The sequence below is a fragment of the Oncorhynchus nerka genome, linkage group LG27 (genome assembly GCF_034236695.1).
Source record: "Oncorhynchus nerka isolate Pitt River linkage group LG27, Oner_Uvic_2.0, whole genome shotgun sequence".
Classification (NCBI taxonomy): Eukaryota; Metazoa; Chordata; class Actinopteri; order Salmoniformes; family Salmonidae; genus Oncorhynchus; species Oncorhynchus nerka.
Genome location: NC_088422.1, coordinates 35807798 through 35824001, shown reverse-complemented (window position 1 = coordinate 35824001; position 16204 = coordinate 35807798). Strand labels below are relative to the sequence as shown.

General features: G+C 44.1%; 1 protein-coding gene across 1 annotated transcript; it reads left to right on the top strand.

Annotated features, from left to right (window-relative positions):
- The first annotated feature begins 8967 nt into the window (after positions 1-8967).
- On the top strand, positions 8968-13273 carry LOC115111683 (neurofilament medium polypeptide-like). The gene is made up of 4 exons (XM_029638018.2): positions 8968-9786; positions 10702-10901; positions 11009-11133; positions 11355-13273. Exons 1-4 carry the CDS (start codon positions 9000-9002, stop codon positions 12601-12603), a joined length of 2361 nt encoding a protein of 786 aa, XP_029493878.2. The 5' UTR covers positions 8968-8999; the 3' UTR covers positions 12604-13273.
- The last annotated feature ends 2931 nt before the right edge of the window (positions 13274-16204 follow it).

Genomic DNA, 16204 nt, shown 5'->3' with positions numbered 1-16204 from the left:
AAGACTCCTGAACATCTAATCAAATGGCTACCCCAGGCTATTTGCATTGCCCCTCCCCTTTTATGCTGCTGCTACTCTGTGTTTATTGTCTATGCATAGTCACTTTAATAACTCTACCTACATGTACATATTACCTCGACTAACCGGTGCCCCTGCACATTGACTCTGTACCGGTACCCCCCGGTACCCCCTTTTAGTGCCAGCAGCATACCACCCTGCATACCACTGCTGGCTTGCTTCTGAAGCTAAGCAGGGTTGGTCCTGGTCAGTTCCTGGATGGGAGTCCAGATGCTGCTGGAAGTGGTGTTGGAGGGCCAGAAGGAGGCACTCTTTCCTCTGGTCTAAAAAAAATATATATATCCCAATTCCCCAGGGCGACTACCCTGCTGCCCCATTTCACTGTAAGGTCTACCTGTTGTATTCGGCGCATGTGACAAATAAAATTGGATTTGGTTTCACCACACTGTCTGTGTAAATGGACCATTTCATGTGGTCAGTGACGTCTGTCACATTGGTCAGGTATTCTGCTACTGTGTATTCTCTGTTTAGGGCTAGATCGTATTCTCTGTTTAGGGCTAGATCGTATTCTCTGTTTAGGGCTAGATCGTATTCTCTGTTTAGGGCTAGATCGTATTCTCTATTTAGGGCTAGATCGTATTCTCTGTTTAGGGCTAGATCTTATTCTCTGTTTAGGGCTAGATCGTATTCTCTATTTAGGGCTAGATCGTATTCTCTGTTTAGGGCTAGATCGTATTCTCTATTTAGGGCTAGATCGTATTCTCTATTTAGGGCTAGATCGTATTCTCTATTTAGGGCTAGATCGTATTCCAGTTTGCTCTTTTTTTTGTTTATTCTTTCCAGTGTGTTAAACAGTTAAACAGTTTTCTCATAGTTTGGTTGGGTCAACTTGTGTTGCTGTCCTGAGGCTCTGTGAGTTCTGTTTGTGAACAGAGCCCAGGAACCAGCTGGCTAGGTTCCTCTCTCTGTAAGTGAGGGCTTTGTGGTGGAATGTGTGGGCATCACTTCCCTTTAGGTGGCTGCAGAATTGGTTTTCTGGATTTTGATCATTAGCGAGTATAGTCCCAATTCTATACCTGATTGAAGTATTTTTAGACAGATCCTAATTGGGATGTAGAGTTTTCTGTTAGTTTGGATGGCATTGAAAGCCCTTCTAGCTTTGTCTCTTAGACCATTTACAGCCTTGTGGAAGTTACCTGTGGTTTTGATTTTTAGGCAGAAGTACAGTTGAAGTTGGAAGTTTACATACACTTAGGTTGGAGTCATTAAAACTCGTTTTTCAACCACTCTACCCATTTCTTGTTAAAAAACTATAGTTTTGGCAAGTCCGTTAGGACATCTACTTTGTGCATGACAAGTCATTTTTCCAACAATTGTTTACAGACAGATTATTTCACTGTATCACAAATCCAGAAAGTCAGGAGATTACATACACTAAGTTGACTGTGCCTTTAAACAGCTTGGAAAATCCCAGAAAATTATGTAATGGCTTTAGAAGCTTCTGATAGGCTAATTGACATCATTTGATTCAATTGGAGGTGTACCCGTGGATGTAGGCCTACCTTCAAACTCAGTGCCTCTGTGCTTGACATCATGGGAACATCAAAAGAAATCAGCCAAGACCTAAAAATAAATAATTGTAGACCTCCACAAGTCTGGTTCATCCTTGGGAGCAATTTCCAAACGCCTGAAGGTACCACGTTCATCTGTACAAACAATAGTACGCAAGTATAAACACCATGGGACCATGCAGCCATCATACCGCTCTAGGAGACACGTTCTGTCTCCTAGAGATGAACGTAGTTTGGTGTGAAAAGTGCCAATCAATCACAGAACAACAGCAAAGGACCTTGTGAAGATGCTGGAGGAAACAGGTACAAAATGATCTATATCCATAGTAAAACGAGTCCTATATCGACATAACCTGAAAGGCCACACAGCAAGGAAGAAGCCACTGCTCCAAAACCACCATAAAAAAAGCCAGACTACTGTTTGCAACTGCACATGGGGACAAAGATTGTACTTTTTGGAGAAATGTCCTCTGGTCTGATGAAACAAAAATAGAACTGTTTAGCCATAATGACCATCGTTATGTTTGGAGGAAAAAGGGAGAGGCTTGCAAGCTGAAGAACACCATCCCAACCGTGGATCAGCATCATGTTGGTGGCAGCATCATGTTGTGGGGGTGCTTTGCTGCAGGAGGGACTGGTGCACTTCACAAAATAGATGGCATCATGAGGCAAGACAATTATGTGGATATATTGAAGCAACATCACAAGACATCAGTCAGGAAGTTAAAGCTTGGTCACAAATGGGTCTTCCAAATGGACAATGACCCCAAGCATACTTCCAAAGTTGTGGCAAAATGGTTTAAGGACAACAAAGTCAAGGTATTGGAGTGGCCATCACAAAGCCCTGACCCCAATCCTATAGAAAATTTGTGGGCAAAACTAAAAAAGCGTGTGAGAGCAAGGAGGCCTACAAACCTGACTCAGTTACACCAGCTCTGTCAGGAGGAATAGGCCAAAATTCACCCAACTTATTGTGGGAAGCTTGTGGAAGGCTACCCAAAACATTTAACCCAAGTTAAACAATTTAAAGGCAACGCTAGTAAATACTAATTGAGTGTATGTAAACTTCTGACCCACTGGGAATGTGATAAAATAAATAAAAGCTTGAATAAATAATTATCTTTACTATTATTCTGACATTTCACATTCTTAAAATAAAGTGGTGATCCAAATTGACCTAAAACAGGGAATTTTTACTAGGATTAAATGTCAGGAATTGTGAAAAACTGAATTTAAATATATTTGACTAAGGTGAATGTAAACTTCCTACTTCAACTGTAGGTATAAATCTTTGTGTAATCTATGGCAACGGTATCTAGAAAGAATTTGCATTTATTGTCCTGGCATGGGGAACTTTTTTGGAACACCATTATTTTTGTCTTAATGCGATTCACCGTCCGGGCCTAAGTCTGTGCAGAAGATATGGTGGTGCTGTAGGCCCTCCTTGGTTGGGGACAGAAGCACAATATCATTTGCAAACAGTAAACATTTTACTTCAGAGTCTAGTATGGTGAGGCAGGGTGATGCCGACTGTTCTTATTCCCTCGCCAATGAACTGATATATATATGTTGAAAAGGGTGGGACTCAAGCTGCATCCCTGTCTCGTCCCACGGCTCTTTTTTGCCAATTTTAACTGCACACTTGTTTGTGTACATTGATTTTATAATAGTTTTTTGTTTTGTAAATTAGGGTTTGCAGGGTGTACATGTGGTCTGCCGTGTGATATTTTGGTAAGAAGCCATTTTGACATTTGCTCAGGACATTGTTTTCACTGAGGAAATGTTAGAGTCTGCTTTTGATGATACTGCAGAGGATTTTCCTGAGGTTACTGTTGACGCAGGTTCCAGTGTAACTGTAGAGGTCAAATTTGTCTCCATTTATATGGATTGGGGTGATCAGACTTTGGTTCCAAATATTGGGGAAGATGCCAGAGCTGGGGATAACATTGATGAGTTTTAAGTATCGGCCATTTTAATTTGTGGTCTGTGTATTTTATCATTTTGTTTTGTATACCATCAACACCACAGGCCTTTTTGGTTTGGAGAGTTTGTATTTTGTCCTGTAGCTCATTCAATGTAATTGGAGAATCCAGCAAGTTCTGGTAGTCTTTAATAGCTGATTCTGAGTTTTGCAAATGATCATGCATATGTGTTTGCTGTTGGTTCTTTGTTATATGGCCTAAAATGTTGTTGAAGTGGTTTATCCGTACATCTCCATTTTGGATAGATGGCTCTTTGTGTTGTTGAAGTGGTTTATCCATACATCTCCATTTTGGATAGATGGCTCTTTGTGTTGTTGAAGTGGTTTATCCATACATCTCCATTTTGGATAGATGGCTCTTTGTGTTGTTGAAGTGGTTTATCCGTACATCTCCATTTTGGATAGATGGCTCTTTGTGTTGTTGAAGTGGTTTATCCGTACATCTCCATTTTGGATAGATGGCTCTTTGTGTTGTTGAAGTGGTTTATCCGTACATCTCCATTTTGGATAGATGGCTCTTTGTGTTGTTGAAGTGGTTTATCCGTACATCTCCATTTTGGATAGATGGCTCTTTGTGTTGTTGAAGTGGTTTATCCATACATCTCCATTTTGGATAGATGGCTCTTTGTGTTGTTGAAGTGGTTTATCCATACATCTCCATTTTGGATAGATGGCTCTTTGTGTTGTTGAAGTGGTTTATCCATACATCTCCATTTTGGATAGATGGCTCTTTGTGTTGTTGAAGTGGTTTATCCATACATCTCCATTTTGGATAGATGGCTCTTTGTGTTGTTGAAGTGGTTTATCCATACATCTCCATTTTGGATAGATGGCTCTTTGTGTTGTTGAAGTGGTTTATCCATACATCTCCATTTTGGATAGATGGCTCTTTGTGTTGTTGAAGTGGTTTATCCATACATCTCCATTTTGGATAGATGGCTCTTTGTGTTGTTGAAGTGGTTTATCCATACATCTCCATTTTGGATAGATGGCTCTTTGTAGATGGCTCTTTGTGTTGTTGAAGTGGTTTATCCATACATCTCCATTTTGGATAGATGGCTCTTTGTGTTGTTGAAGTGGTTTATCCGTACATCTCCATTTTGGATAGATGGCTCTTTGTGTTGTTGTTTGTTTAATGTGTTCAAATTTCCACATCAGTGATTTTATTCAATGTTTTCTTCAATCACAAACGAGCTGTTTTATGACATGCTGTTCTTTATTTGTTCTTTGTGTATTTCTTCACTGTTTTAGTGTTTCCCCATAGTGAATGCATAGGTTCTGGGTACCTGTGTTTTTGGTTGGATAGGTTTATCAATTTCTTTCTCAGATTTTGATATTCTTCATCAAACTATTTCTCATTTCTGTTAGTTTTCTTATGTTTTCTTCCAGATGGTTTTTCTTTTAAAAGCTAGCTGATAGGTTCAATTTACTGTTCAGGCTTCCTACTGCTAAGTTCACACCTTCACTATTGAAGAGAGACATTTTGTCTAGGAGGGATTGGATTTGTTGTTGGTCAATTGTTTTTTGGTACGTTTCTACACCACCCTCCTTCCATCTATAGCATTTCTTAATAGCATGCAGTTTGTTCGGCTTCGCTACCTCATGGCTGGGTATTGCTCTGTTCAAGTACATTTGGATTTTGTTGTGGTCTGATAAGGGTGTTAGTAGGCTGACTGTGAACTTGCTGATAGACTCTAGGATGAGGTCGGTGATAAAGTTGTCCATAGTACTATGGCCAAGAGATGAGTTGTAGGTTAACCTACTGTAGGAATCCACTCGAAGCCTACCATTGACTCTGTACAGACCCAGTGTGCGACAGAGCTGCAAAAGTTGTGACCCATTCTTCTTGGTTGTTTTGTTGTAGCTGTGTCTAGGGGGGAATATTTGTGAGGGAATGCTGTCCCCTCCAGGTATGTGCTTGTCCTCCTGTGTGCTAAAGGTGTCAGGTTCTTGTCGAGTTCTGGTATTTAGGTCACCAAAGACAAGTATACTGTATGTCAATGGACTTGGAAATGGTTGAGATCTCTCTCTTGCACACACACAAACACAATGTAATATCATCCAAAACGTTAAATGTACAGACGCTGACTCATCTATATGAGGCCTGCCAGTAGAGCTCTGTCTTCCCAAGGTCACTCTCTTCACCCTCCCTCCATCATCTCTCTCTCCTCCCTCCATGTCCATCAAATCTCTTCTACCCTTCCTCTTCATCTCCCTCCTCCTCCCCTCTTCTTTTTCTCTTCCTCTTACTTCATCCCATTTCACTTCACTTGCCTTCCTCAAACTTCAAACTGATTGACATTCCTGAGAATGCAGGCCACCCCTCTCCCCCTCCATTCTGGCTCAGTGCTCTCTGCTCCACCCGCAGTCAACTCATACAGTGCTTTTGGAAAGTATTCAGACCCCTTGACTTTTTCCACATTTTGTTAGGTTACAGCCTTACTGTAAAATGTATTAAATAGTTCCCCCTCATCAATCTACGCACAATACCCTATAATGACAAAGAAAAAAAAGGTTTTTAGAATATTTGCTCATTTACATAAGTATTCAGAACCTTTACTCAGTACTTTGTGGAAGCATCTTTACCAGCGATTACAGCCTCAAGTCTTAGTGGTTAGAGCATTGGGCCAGTAACCGAAAGGTTGCTGGTTCGAATCCCTGAGCTGACAAGGTAAAAATCAGTCGTTCTGCCGCTGAACAAGGCAGTTAACCCACTGTTCCCCAGTAAGCTGTCATTGTTAATAAGAATTTGTTCTTAACTGACTTGCCTAGTTAAAAAAAATATTTGGCACACCTGTATTTCGGGAGTTTCTCCCATTCTTTTCTGCAGATCCTCTCAAGCTCTGTCAGGTTGGATGGGGAGCATTGCTGCACAGCTATTTTCAGGTCTCTCAGGAGATGTTCGATCAGGTTCAAGTCCGGGCTCTGACTGGGCCACTCAAGGATATTCAGAGATTTGTCCCAAAGCCACTCCTGCGTTGTCTTGGCTGTGTGCTTAGGGTTGTTGTCCTGTTGGAAGGTGAACCTTTGCCTCGGTCTGAGGTCCTGAGCACTCAGGAGCAGGTTTTCATCAAGGATCTCTCTGTACTTTGCTTCACCGTAGGGATGGTGCCAGGTTTCCTCCAGACGTGACGCTTCGCATTCAGGCCAAAGAGTTCCATCTTGGTTTCATCAGACCAGAGAATCTTGTTTCTCATGGTCTGAGAGTCTTTAGGTGCCTTTTGGCAAACTACAAGCAGGCGGTCAGGTGCCTTTTACTGAGGAGTGGCTTCCGTCTGGCCACTCTACCATAAAGGCCTGATTGGTCGTGTGCTGCAGAGATGGTTGTCCATCTGGAAGGCTCTCCCATTTCCACAGAGGAACTCTGGCGCTCTGTCAGAAGGACCATCGGATTCTTGGTCACCTCCCCGACCAAGGCCCTTCTCCCCCGACTCCTCAGTTTGGTTGGGCGGCCAGCTCTGGAAAGAGTCTTGGTGGTTCCAAATTTCTTCCATTTAATAATGATGCAGGCCACTGTTCTTGGGGATATTCAATGCTACAGACATTTTTTGGTACCCTTCTCCAGATCTATGCCTCAACACAAACCTGTCTCGGCGCTCTACGGGCAATTCTCAGGTGTGTGCCTTTCCAAATCTGGCCAATCAATTGAATTTACCACAGGTGGACACCAATCAAGTTGTAGAAACATCTCAAGGATGATCGATGGACAGAGGATGTACTTGAGCTCAATTTCGAGTCTCATAACAAAGGGTCTGAATACTTATGTAAATAAGGTATTTCTGTTTTTAATTTAATACATTACTAAAAACCGGCTTTTGTTTTGTCATTATGGCGTGTTGTGTGTAGATTGCTGAGGATTATTATTTTTTTTAGAATAAGGCTGTAACATAACAAAATCAGGAAAAAGTCAAGGAGTCTGAATACTTTCCGAAGGCACTGTATATAGTGGATGTAGTGAGTAACTGGGACTAGAAGCATGTGGAGTGTTAATTTCTGGTCTAAATGTGATACTCTGTCTGATAAATATGATTATAAATATGTGATTATAATATGTGATGAGAAATATGTGGCAGATAGCCTAGCGGTTAAGAGCGTTGGGCCAAAGAGTTGCTGATTCGAATCACCATGCCGACTAGGCTTCTGTGAGTCGCTCTGGATAAGAGCATCTGCTAAATGACAAAAATGTCATTGTGAGTGTTTATGTCACAGAGGAGAAGGCCATGACAACGTATGGGTCTCGTTCTGAGGGTGATCACCTGCCATATACAAACAGAGAAAATACAAGGGTTTGTGCAATGTTGAGACGTGCAGAAACATTTCAGTCTTTGTATCCAAGATCATGACGGTATAAAGTTGTGTAAAATGGGGCTGCAGAACTTTACAATGACAGAGATATTTAAGGTGTTCCTTTAAGATTTACAGCCATGGTGCTGTGTGTGTGTGTGTGTGTGTGTGTGTGTGTGTGTGTGTGTGTGTGTGTGTGTGTGTGTGTGTGTGTGTGTGTGTTTGTGTTTGTGTGTACGTGTGCGTGTGCGTGTGCGTGTGTGTGTGTGAAGCCTGAAGGAGTCTGATCAATAGGTGCTGTAGTAGGGACAGAATTATCCTCACACCTACAAGGGCCGCACTAAAATAGCAAGTGTGTGCGTACTTAATTCTCCACTGTCTGATTTTTCAAAGAACCTGGGTTATTGACAGAGGTCATTCTGATCCATCCACTTATATACATTTCTGAGGATCATGATGCAGACGTGTCAAACCTCACACACTGTTATGAGGTGTAAAGTTGTCAGTGGGCCAGCTAGGTGTGTGAGCGAGAGGGAGAGCGAGAGAGAGAGGGGGGGAGGGGAGACAAAGAGAAGGCACCGCTTTCTGCTGCTGTGCAGTCGGATTACCTCTGCAGTGTGAGTCTGCAGATCCACTCCAACCCACCTGGGGGACACACCTGGCCCACTGACAGAACCACACACACTTCCACTGTCATGTATTCACAGCACTGACAAATAGAATGAAGAGCTGCACATAGAACTAGTCCAAACCCAATCATAGAATTTAAACCCAGCATGTATTAGCTATGTACTTTTTTTTTGGTGATCATGGTATTGTGGGCATCATTTGTTTCAAAAAGTTGAAGCCTATAGGCCTAGGTCTACTGTAACGAACATGGCACGTAATCCCATTGTGGGCACTCAGAAATCAAGAGTAAATCATATCATACAATTGGACATTTGGGTAAAAATGCAAGAAGCCTATCATCCGCTGTATCATGGCGTTTCTGTGGTTAGTCTGTGTGATAAGGAAGGAGGGGTGATGACGATGGCGAAGATGATGTCTCTTTAAAGAGAGAGATTGTTCCTGCTGAGTTGTTTCTCCTCCTGCGGTATAAAAGCTCATCTCTCTTCACCCTGCCGCAGTCTGCATCCGGCTTAGAGATGAGCTACCCACTGGACTACCTCTACGGCCACGGATCCTATCGCAGGACACCACAGGGACACTCTGCCCGGCCCGCCGCTTCCCTCTCCTCCTCCGGCTACCACTCCCAGCCATGGACGACCTCCCAGCGCCACCGCCCGGCCTACAGCCAGGCAGCCTCTGCAGACAGCTTGGAAATCTTTAATGGCGACATGACTCGGAGGAACGAGAAGGAGATTCTGCAGACACTCAACGACCGGTTCGCCGGTTACATCGACAAGGTGCGGAACCTCGAGCTGATTAACTCGAATCTGGAGCAGGAAGCGGCTGCACTGCGACAGAGCCAGACCGGGCGCGCTACGGTTGGAGAGCACTATCAGCGTGAGCTGGGGGACCTGAGGGCTATGGTCCAGCAGTTGACCGGGGAGAAGGCACGCACACTCTTGGAGCATGACCACCTTGAAGAGGACATCCAGCATGTGCGGACCAGGCTCGAGGACGAGGCACGCAGCCGGGAGGAACTGGAGGCCGCAGCACGCGTCATGAACAAGTATGTGGATGAGTCTGGGCTTGCACGGCTGGAGCTGGACAAGAAGCTGTTCGCGCTGCAGGAAGAAGCCGCGTTCCTGAAGAAGAACCACGAGGATGAGGTGGCCGAGATGCTCGCACAGATCCAGGGTACACAGGTGAGGTTCGAGGCTCGAGACACGATCAAGGCGGACGTGACGAGCGCGCTGCGGGAGATCCGCGCTCAGCTGGATGGCCACGCGACCAAGAGCGCAATGCAGGCAGAGGGATGGTTCAAAGGTGAGAGGTGCAACTTTATATCAATCTACCTTAATACCCACCTGGCTTTTGGTCGTGAGAAAGCCAGTTTTATAGTCTTATATGACTATAATGTGTGGCCGTGCGGTGACGCATCATTGTTCGCTGTCTATGGTGCTGAATTTGGGAGCGCTTTGGTTTTACAATCAAATAGGCTAGTGGTACATAGTGGTGCATCTAGGCTATTATCAATCCCATTTGGGACATTGATGCCTCGTAAGATCACAATTGGAAGCGAACTGCTTTAAACTCTCTAGGCTATATATTCAGCTAAACCTGCGTAAGCATCCTCCTATGAGTGCATACCAATTAATATAATGACACCTTGAGTGACAAGGGTACTTTCGAATCAAACGCCATAGTTATCAAATGAAAGGCTATGATTGCATTTGGAAAAAGTATTGGATGTGAATAATGTGATGAAATAGCCCACTGGTTTATTTTATGGAGAGGACTAAGTGTTCGGTCTGGTGTAAACTCGTGTGTTCTACTATCTGTCCACCTGCAGTCCTGTTTGGAAAATCTTATTACTGTTTATCATGCATTCCTGCCGCAGGCAACTATGAGTCAGCAGTATTAGGTCCCTAAAAACACAGATGGCTCATTCAAGACTCATTGGAAGATTATTTTGACAAGATTTTCATCAATATGTTGTTCAGTGTCATGTATCTGAGTCAGACCTCTGACAGACAGGCACGGTCAAGGTCACTCCTTCCTGGAGAAGAGGATGTGTGTTCTCAATGACAGACCTTTACTAAAGCTCAATACAGAAAAGCATTCAGGCACCTGGCCAGTCCTAAGACAGGAGACTATTTTATAATTTGGGGTTATAGCCCCTGTCCCCATGACCTCTAACACCCTGCCTCTGACCCTATCCACCCCCCCCACCTTCTGAAGTGCGTATGGAACGGTTGGCGGATGCAGCTCACTCTAATACGGATGCAATCCGCGGTGCCCAAGAGGAGATAGCCGAGTATAGACGGCAGCTGCAGAGCCGCACCATCGAACTGGAGACCCTCAAAGGAACCAAGGAGTCTTTGGAGAGACAACGCATGGATAGTGAGGACAGACACCATGGGGATATCCACTCCCTACAGGTACACTCCTCTGCCTGACTGACCATCTGTCTGGCTTTTCTCTTTCTCCTTCATTCTGACACACATTGCTCACCAACGTGTGTGTGTGTGTGTGTGTGTGTGTGTAGGAGACCATCCACCAGCTGGACGGTGAGCTGAAGAGTACTAAGTGGGAGATGGCCAGTCAGCTGAGAGAATATCAGGAGCTGCTGAACGTCAAGATGGCTCTGGATATAGAGATAGCTGCCTACAGGTGGGTCAGGGGTTAAGGAGGAGAGGTTAAGGGTGTTCAGACTGGCTCTGGATATAGAGATAGCTACCTACAGGTGGGTCAGGGGTTAAGGAGGAGAGGTTAAGGGTGTTCAGACTGGCTCTGAACAACCTTGCTCTTGGAATATATATATCTTTTTTAACAGGAGACTGTATTGACACACCCAACTCAGACTGTACTTCCCATGTTCTTCCCCTAAACAGGAAGTTGCTGGAAGGGGAGGAGACTCGGTTCCTATCTGGGCCAAGCCTGTTCTCCTACTCCTCCGTTCACCTTAAGCATAAGGGGGAGGAGCTCTCAGACACAGTCATACTGGAGGAACAGACGGATGAGACACAGGTCACTGAGGTGACAGAGGAAGGAGAGGAAGAGAAGGGCGAAGAGAATGAAGAGGAAGTAAAGGATGAGGATGAGACCAAAGCTGAGGTAGGAGAGGGGGAAGGATCTGAGGATAAGGGAGGAGAAGAGGAAGAGGGTGATAAGGAGGAAGGGGAAGGATCTGAGGATAAGGGAGGAGAGGAGGAAGAGGGTGATAAGGAGGAAGGGGAAGGATCTGAGGATAAGGGAGGAGAGGAGGAAGAGGGTGATAAGGAGGAAGAGGAAGGATCTGAGGATAAGGGGGAAGAGGAGTCAGGTGAGGAGAAAGAGAAGTCTAAGTCACCTGAGGAGGCTGCTTCTCCATCTAAGTCTCCCACTAAAACCCCCCAGCCCAAATCTCCCGCCGTCAAATCCCCTGAATCCAAATCACCCCCAGCCAAATCTCCCTTCCCCAAATCACCCGCCAAGTCTCCTGCCCCCAAATCTCCAACGGAGAAATCTCCCCAGCTCAAATCCCTGGCTGTGAAATCACCATCTAAATCTCCCCCTAGCAAATCCCCAGAGTCTAAGTCCCCTCCTCCCATGTCCCCCCTCCCCAAGTCTCCGCAACCCAAGTCCCCCATCCAGGAGAAGGCCAAGCCCCCTGCAGAAGACAAACCAGCCAAGGAGGAGAAGAAAGAGAAGGAACAACCCCAGCCTGTAAAAGAGGAGAAGAAACAGGAGCCAGAACCCAAGGAGAAAGCGAAGAGTGGGAGCGAGCCTAAAGAGAAGGCTGAGGAGAAGACAGACAAACCAGATCCCAAGAAGGAGAGCAAGCCAGAGGAGACCCCAACACCTGCCCCTCCTGCCGCCGCCTTGGCCAAGCCTGCAGAGGAGAGCCCCACCCCTGCTAAGAAGGAAGATGAGAAACAGGCCCCATCCAAAACAGATGACAAACCTCAGGCAGAGTTGAAGCCTGCCCCCAAAGAATCACCAGAGAAAACAGAGAGCAAGAAAGAGGAGGTGAAGGAGGACAAGCAGGAGGCCTCTAAAGGGTCCGACAGTAAAGAGGTTAAGGATACGAAGGTGGAAGGGAAGGCAGAGAAGGACGAAAAGTCCTCCAGCACTGAGGTCAAAGAGAAAGCCATGAAGTGAATCACTAACGTGTTGTGTTGTGTATGAGCCGAGAGAGAGAGAGACGCCAAAGAACTATCGGAGAGGGATGGCAGGGGGAAGGGAGGGAGGCTACTGAAGATCTGACAAGCCTTTGTAAAAAGAGGCCAGAGCAGAGTAGGTGACAAACAGTAAACAAGCAAAGCAATAGTGTTTCTCTAGTTACTAATCCCTGGGTACTCAACCCTGATATGATGCTTCTTCTAATGTATGACTGTAAAGAATGCAGAATGCTCTAAACTCTATCTGAATGTGTCTAACTTCCCAACAATAATAACAAGTGCATTAAAATAGCAACATCGCTCTGGCTGGGAGCACAGCACAGGGCCATGTACCTTCTGAAGCCTTCAAGGGCAGAGATGTCAACAAATGTCTATAAAAGATTGTGTCAGGTGAATATATTGTACTGTATGTGTATATTTATGACGATATAAATTAGTATATTATATTGACTATAAAAAGCAAAGAGACTATGAACCCGCTCATTGTGCACCTTAAACAGCTCCCTGTCTGATGGTTATGCTGAGTCACTGTGCTGTGGTTAGTATGCTAGGTCAGGGAGGAGAACTCTGAAGTCAGGGATGACTGTGCCATGTATAAACTGCTGAGAATATGCAATACAAACTGATGTAACTAATAAAATGTTCAAACTGAACAATTTCTGTGTGTTATTATTATATCATTCTAATACTAAAATATACTCTGGTGTGAAACATACTGATTTGCCTCAGTGATGGTTTCGACCTGACCTGGGCAAAGACGTCAATTAAACGTCTATTCCACATTGGTTCAATGTAATTTCATTGAAATGGTGTGGAAACATTGATTCAACCAGTGCGTGTCCATTGAGAAAAAAATGGCTTGTTAAAATAGATAATTTACTGGTATAGTACTGAGGTACTAGACGACAAATTATATCGCTTCCGTCTAGTTCCTCTCATGTACAATTGAAGTCGGAACTTAGGTTGGGGTCATTGAAACTCAACCACTCCACAAATTTCTTGTTAAAACACTAGTTTGGCAAGTTTGTTAGGATAAACAATAAATAAATAAACAATTGTTAACAGATTATTTCACTTATCACAATTCCAGTGGGTCAGAAGTTTACATACACTAAGTTGACTGTGCCTTTAAACAGCTTGGAAAATTCCAGAGAATTATGTCATGGCTTTAGAACCTTCTGATAGGCTAATTTACATAATTTGAGTCAATTGGAGGTGTACCTATTTCAAGGCCAACCTTCAAACTCAGTGCCTCTGCTTGACATCATGGGAACATCAAAATAAATCAGACCTCAAGTCTGGTTCATCCTTGGGAGCAATGTCCAAACGCCTGAAGGTACCACGATCATCTGTACAAACAATGGTACGCAAGTATAAACACCATGGGACCACGCAGCCATCATACTGCTCAGGAAGGAGACGTGTTCTGTCTCCTAGAGATTAACGTACTTTGGTGCGAAAAGTGCAAATCAATCCCAGAACAACAGCAAAGGACCTTGTGAAGATTCTGGAGGAAACAGGTACAAAAGTATCTTTATCCACAGTAAAACAAGTCCTATATCGACGTAACCTGAAAGGCCGGTTTGCAACTGCACATGGAGACAAAGATCGTGCTTTTTGGAGAAATGTCCCCTCGTCTGATGAAAACAAAAAGAGAACTGTTTGGCCATACTGACCATCGTTATGTTTGGAGGAAAAAGGGGGAGGCTTGCAAGCTGAAGAACACCATCCCAACCGTGAAGCACGGGAGTGGCAGAATCATGTTGTGGGGGTGCTTTGCTGCAGGAGGTACTGGTGCACTTCACAAAATAGATGGCATCATGAGGCAAGAAAATTATGTGGATATATTGAAGCAACATCTCAAGACATCAGTCAGGAAGTTAAAGCTTGGTCGCAAATGGATCTTCCAAATGGACAATAACCCCAAGCATACTTCCAAAGTTGTGGCAAAATGGCTTAAGGACAACAAAATCATAGTATTGGAGTGGCCATCACAAAGCCATGTCCTCAACCCTATAGAAAATGAGTGGGCAGAACTGAAAAAGTGTGTGCGAGCAAGGAGGCCTACAAACCTGACTCAGTTACACCAACTCTGTCAGGAGAAATGGGCTAAAATTCACCCAACTTATTGTGGGAAGCTTGTGGAAGGCTACCAAATACTAATTGAGTGTATGTAAACTTCTGACCCACTGGGAATGTGATGAAAGAAATAAAAGCTTAAATAAATTATTCTTTTCCATTATTCTGACATTTCACATTCTTAAAATAAAGTGGTGATCCTAACTGACCTACGACAGGGAATTTTTATGAGGATTAAATGTCAGGAATTGTGAAAACTGAGTTTATATGTATTTGGCTAAGGTGTATGTAAGCCTCCGACTTCAACTGCACATGCCAGTATACACACTATGAAGAAAGGAACAGTTCTGAACGGAACACCAACTGCAGTGGTATGAAAAGAAGCACAGCGGAGGTGAGGAAGATGAGGTGTGAGGATCTCACTATGTGTGTGTGTGTGTGTGTGTTGTACTGCATTGCGGCTGAGGAGTGCACCTCCCCTCCCTGCTCTGACGTCACATAGCCTGGGCTCATATATAAATCAGGTGTTCTGGAGAACAGCGCTACCTGAACAGAGCGGCTCCCCCTCTGCTTTCTACACCACAACATCCTGGAGTTAGAGAATACAGCTGCCCCCTGCACATCTCTCGCGATTATCCTTAGGTTAGGTCGCTCATCCTCATCGCACCCTCATTTTAACTCTCTTCTATACCTGCTCCACAAATCTAGCCTGCTGAAACAGTAAGCATGGATCAAAACAGTCCAAAAGCATAATTATCATAAATAATATGATAACATACACCATCTAGATCGATCGATTCTGGAGTGACCTGCAAAGCCAGAGGAGATGCACCAGTTAATCTGAGGCTCCATCCATGCATGTGCTGCTAACGACAGAGCAGTGAGAACACATTATGAGACGTGCTATAAACAGACATCACAACCTTTATTTCACAACAAAGGCTTCCATTAGACTTTAATGTCAGTTTTAGAGTCCTGTCTATGATGTCCTTGATGTGACAGTTGTCCACAATCATTGTGGAAACTACAGTGGAGTCAGTAGTTGTGATATTCTGTGGAGTTACAATGGAAACAATGTTTTCCATAGGGACTGGAGCTCATGTACAGTGCCTTCAGAAAGTATTCACACCTCTTGACTCTTTCCACATGTTGTGTTACGGCCTTAATTTAAAATGGTAATCCATTATGATTTGTCGGCAGGGTAGCCTAGTGGTTAGAGCGTTGGACTAGTAACCGGAAGGTTGCAAGTTCAAATCCCCGAGCTGACAAGGTACAAATCTGTCGTTCTGCCCCTGAACAGGCAGTTAACCCACTGTTCCTAGGCCATCATTGAAAATAAGAATTTGTTCTTAACTGACTTGCCCAGTTAAATAAAGATAAATATAAAAAAGCACTGGCCTATACACAATACCCCATAATGAATTATGTTTATATATTTTTTTTTACACATTTCATAAAAAATGAAAACATGTCTTGAGTCAATGAGTATCCAAGGCCTTTGT

Excerpts from the sequence above, each read along its gene's own strand:
- LOC115111683 (XM_029638018.2), top strand. The coding sequence starts at position 9,000 with ATGAGCTACCCACTGGACTACCTCTACGGCCACGGATCCTATCGCAGG. Across the intron at positions 10,902-11,008 it reads GGGATATCCACTCCCTACAG|GAGACCATCCACCAGCTGGA; the intron begins GTACACTCCTCT and ends GTGTGTGTGTAG. Across the intron at positions 11,134-11,354 it reads ATAGAGATAGCTGCCTACAG|GAAGTTGCTGGAAGGGGAGG; the intron begins GTGGGTCAGGGG and ends TCCCCTAAACAG.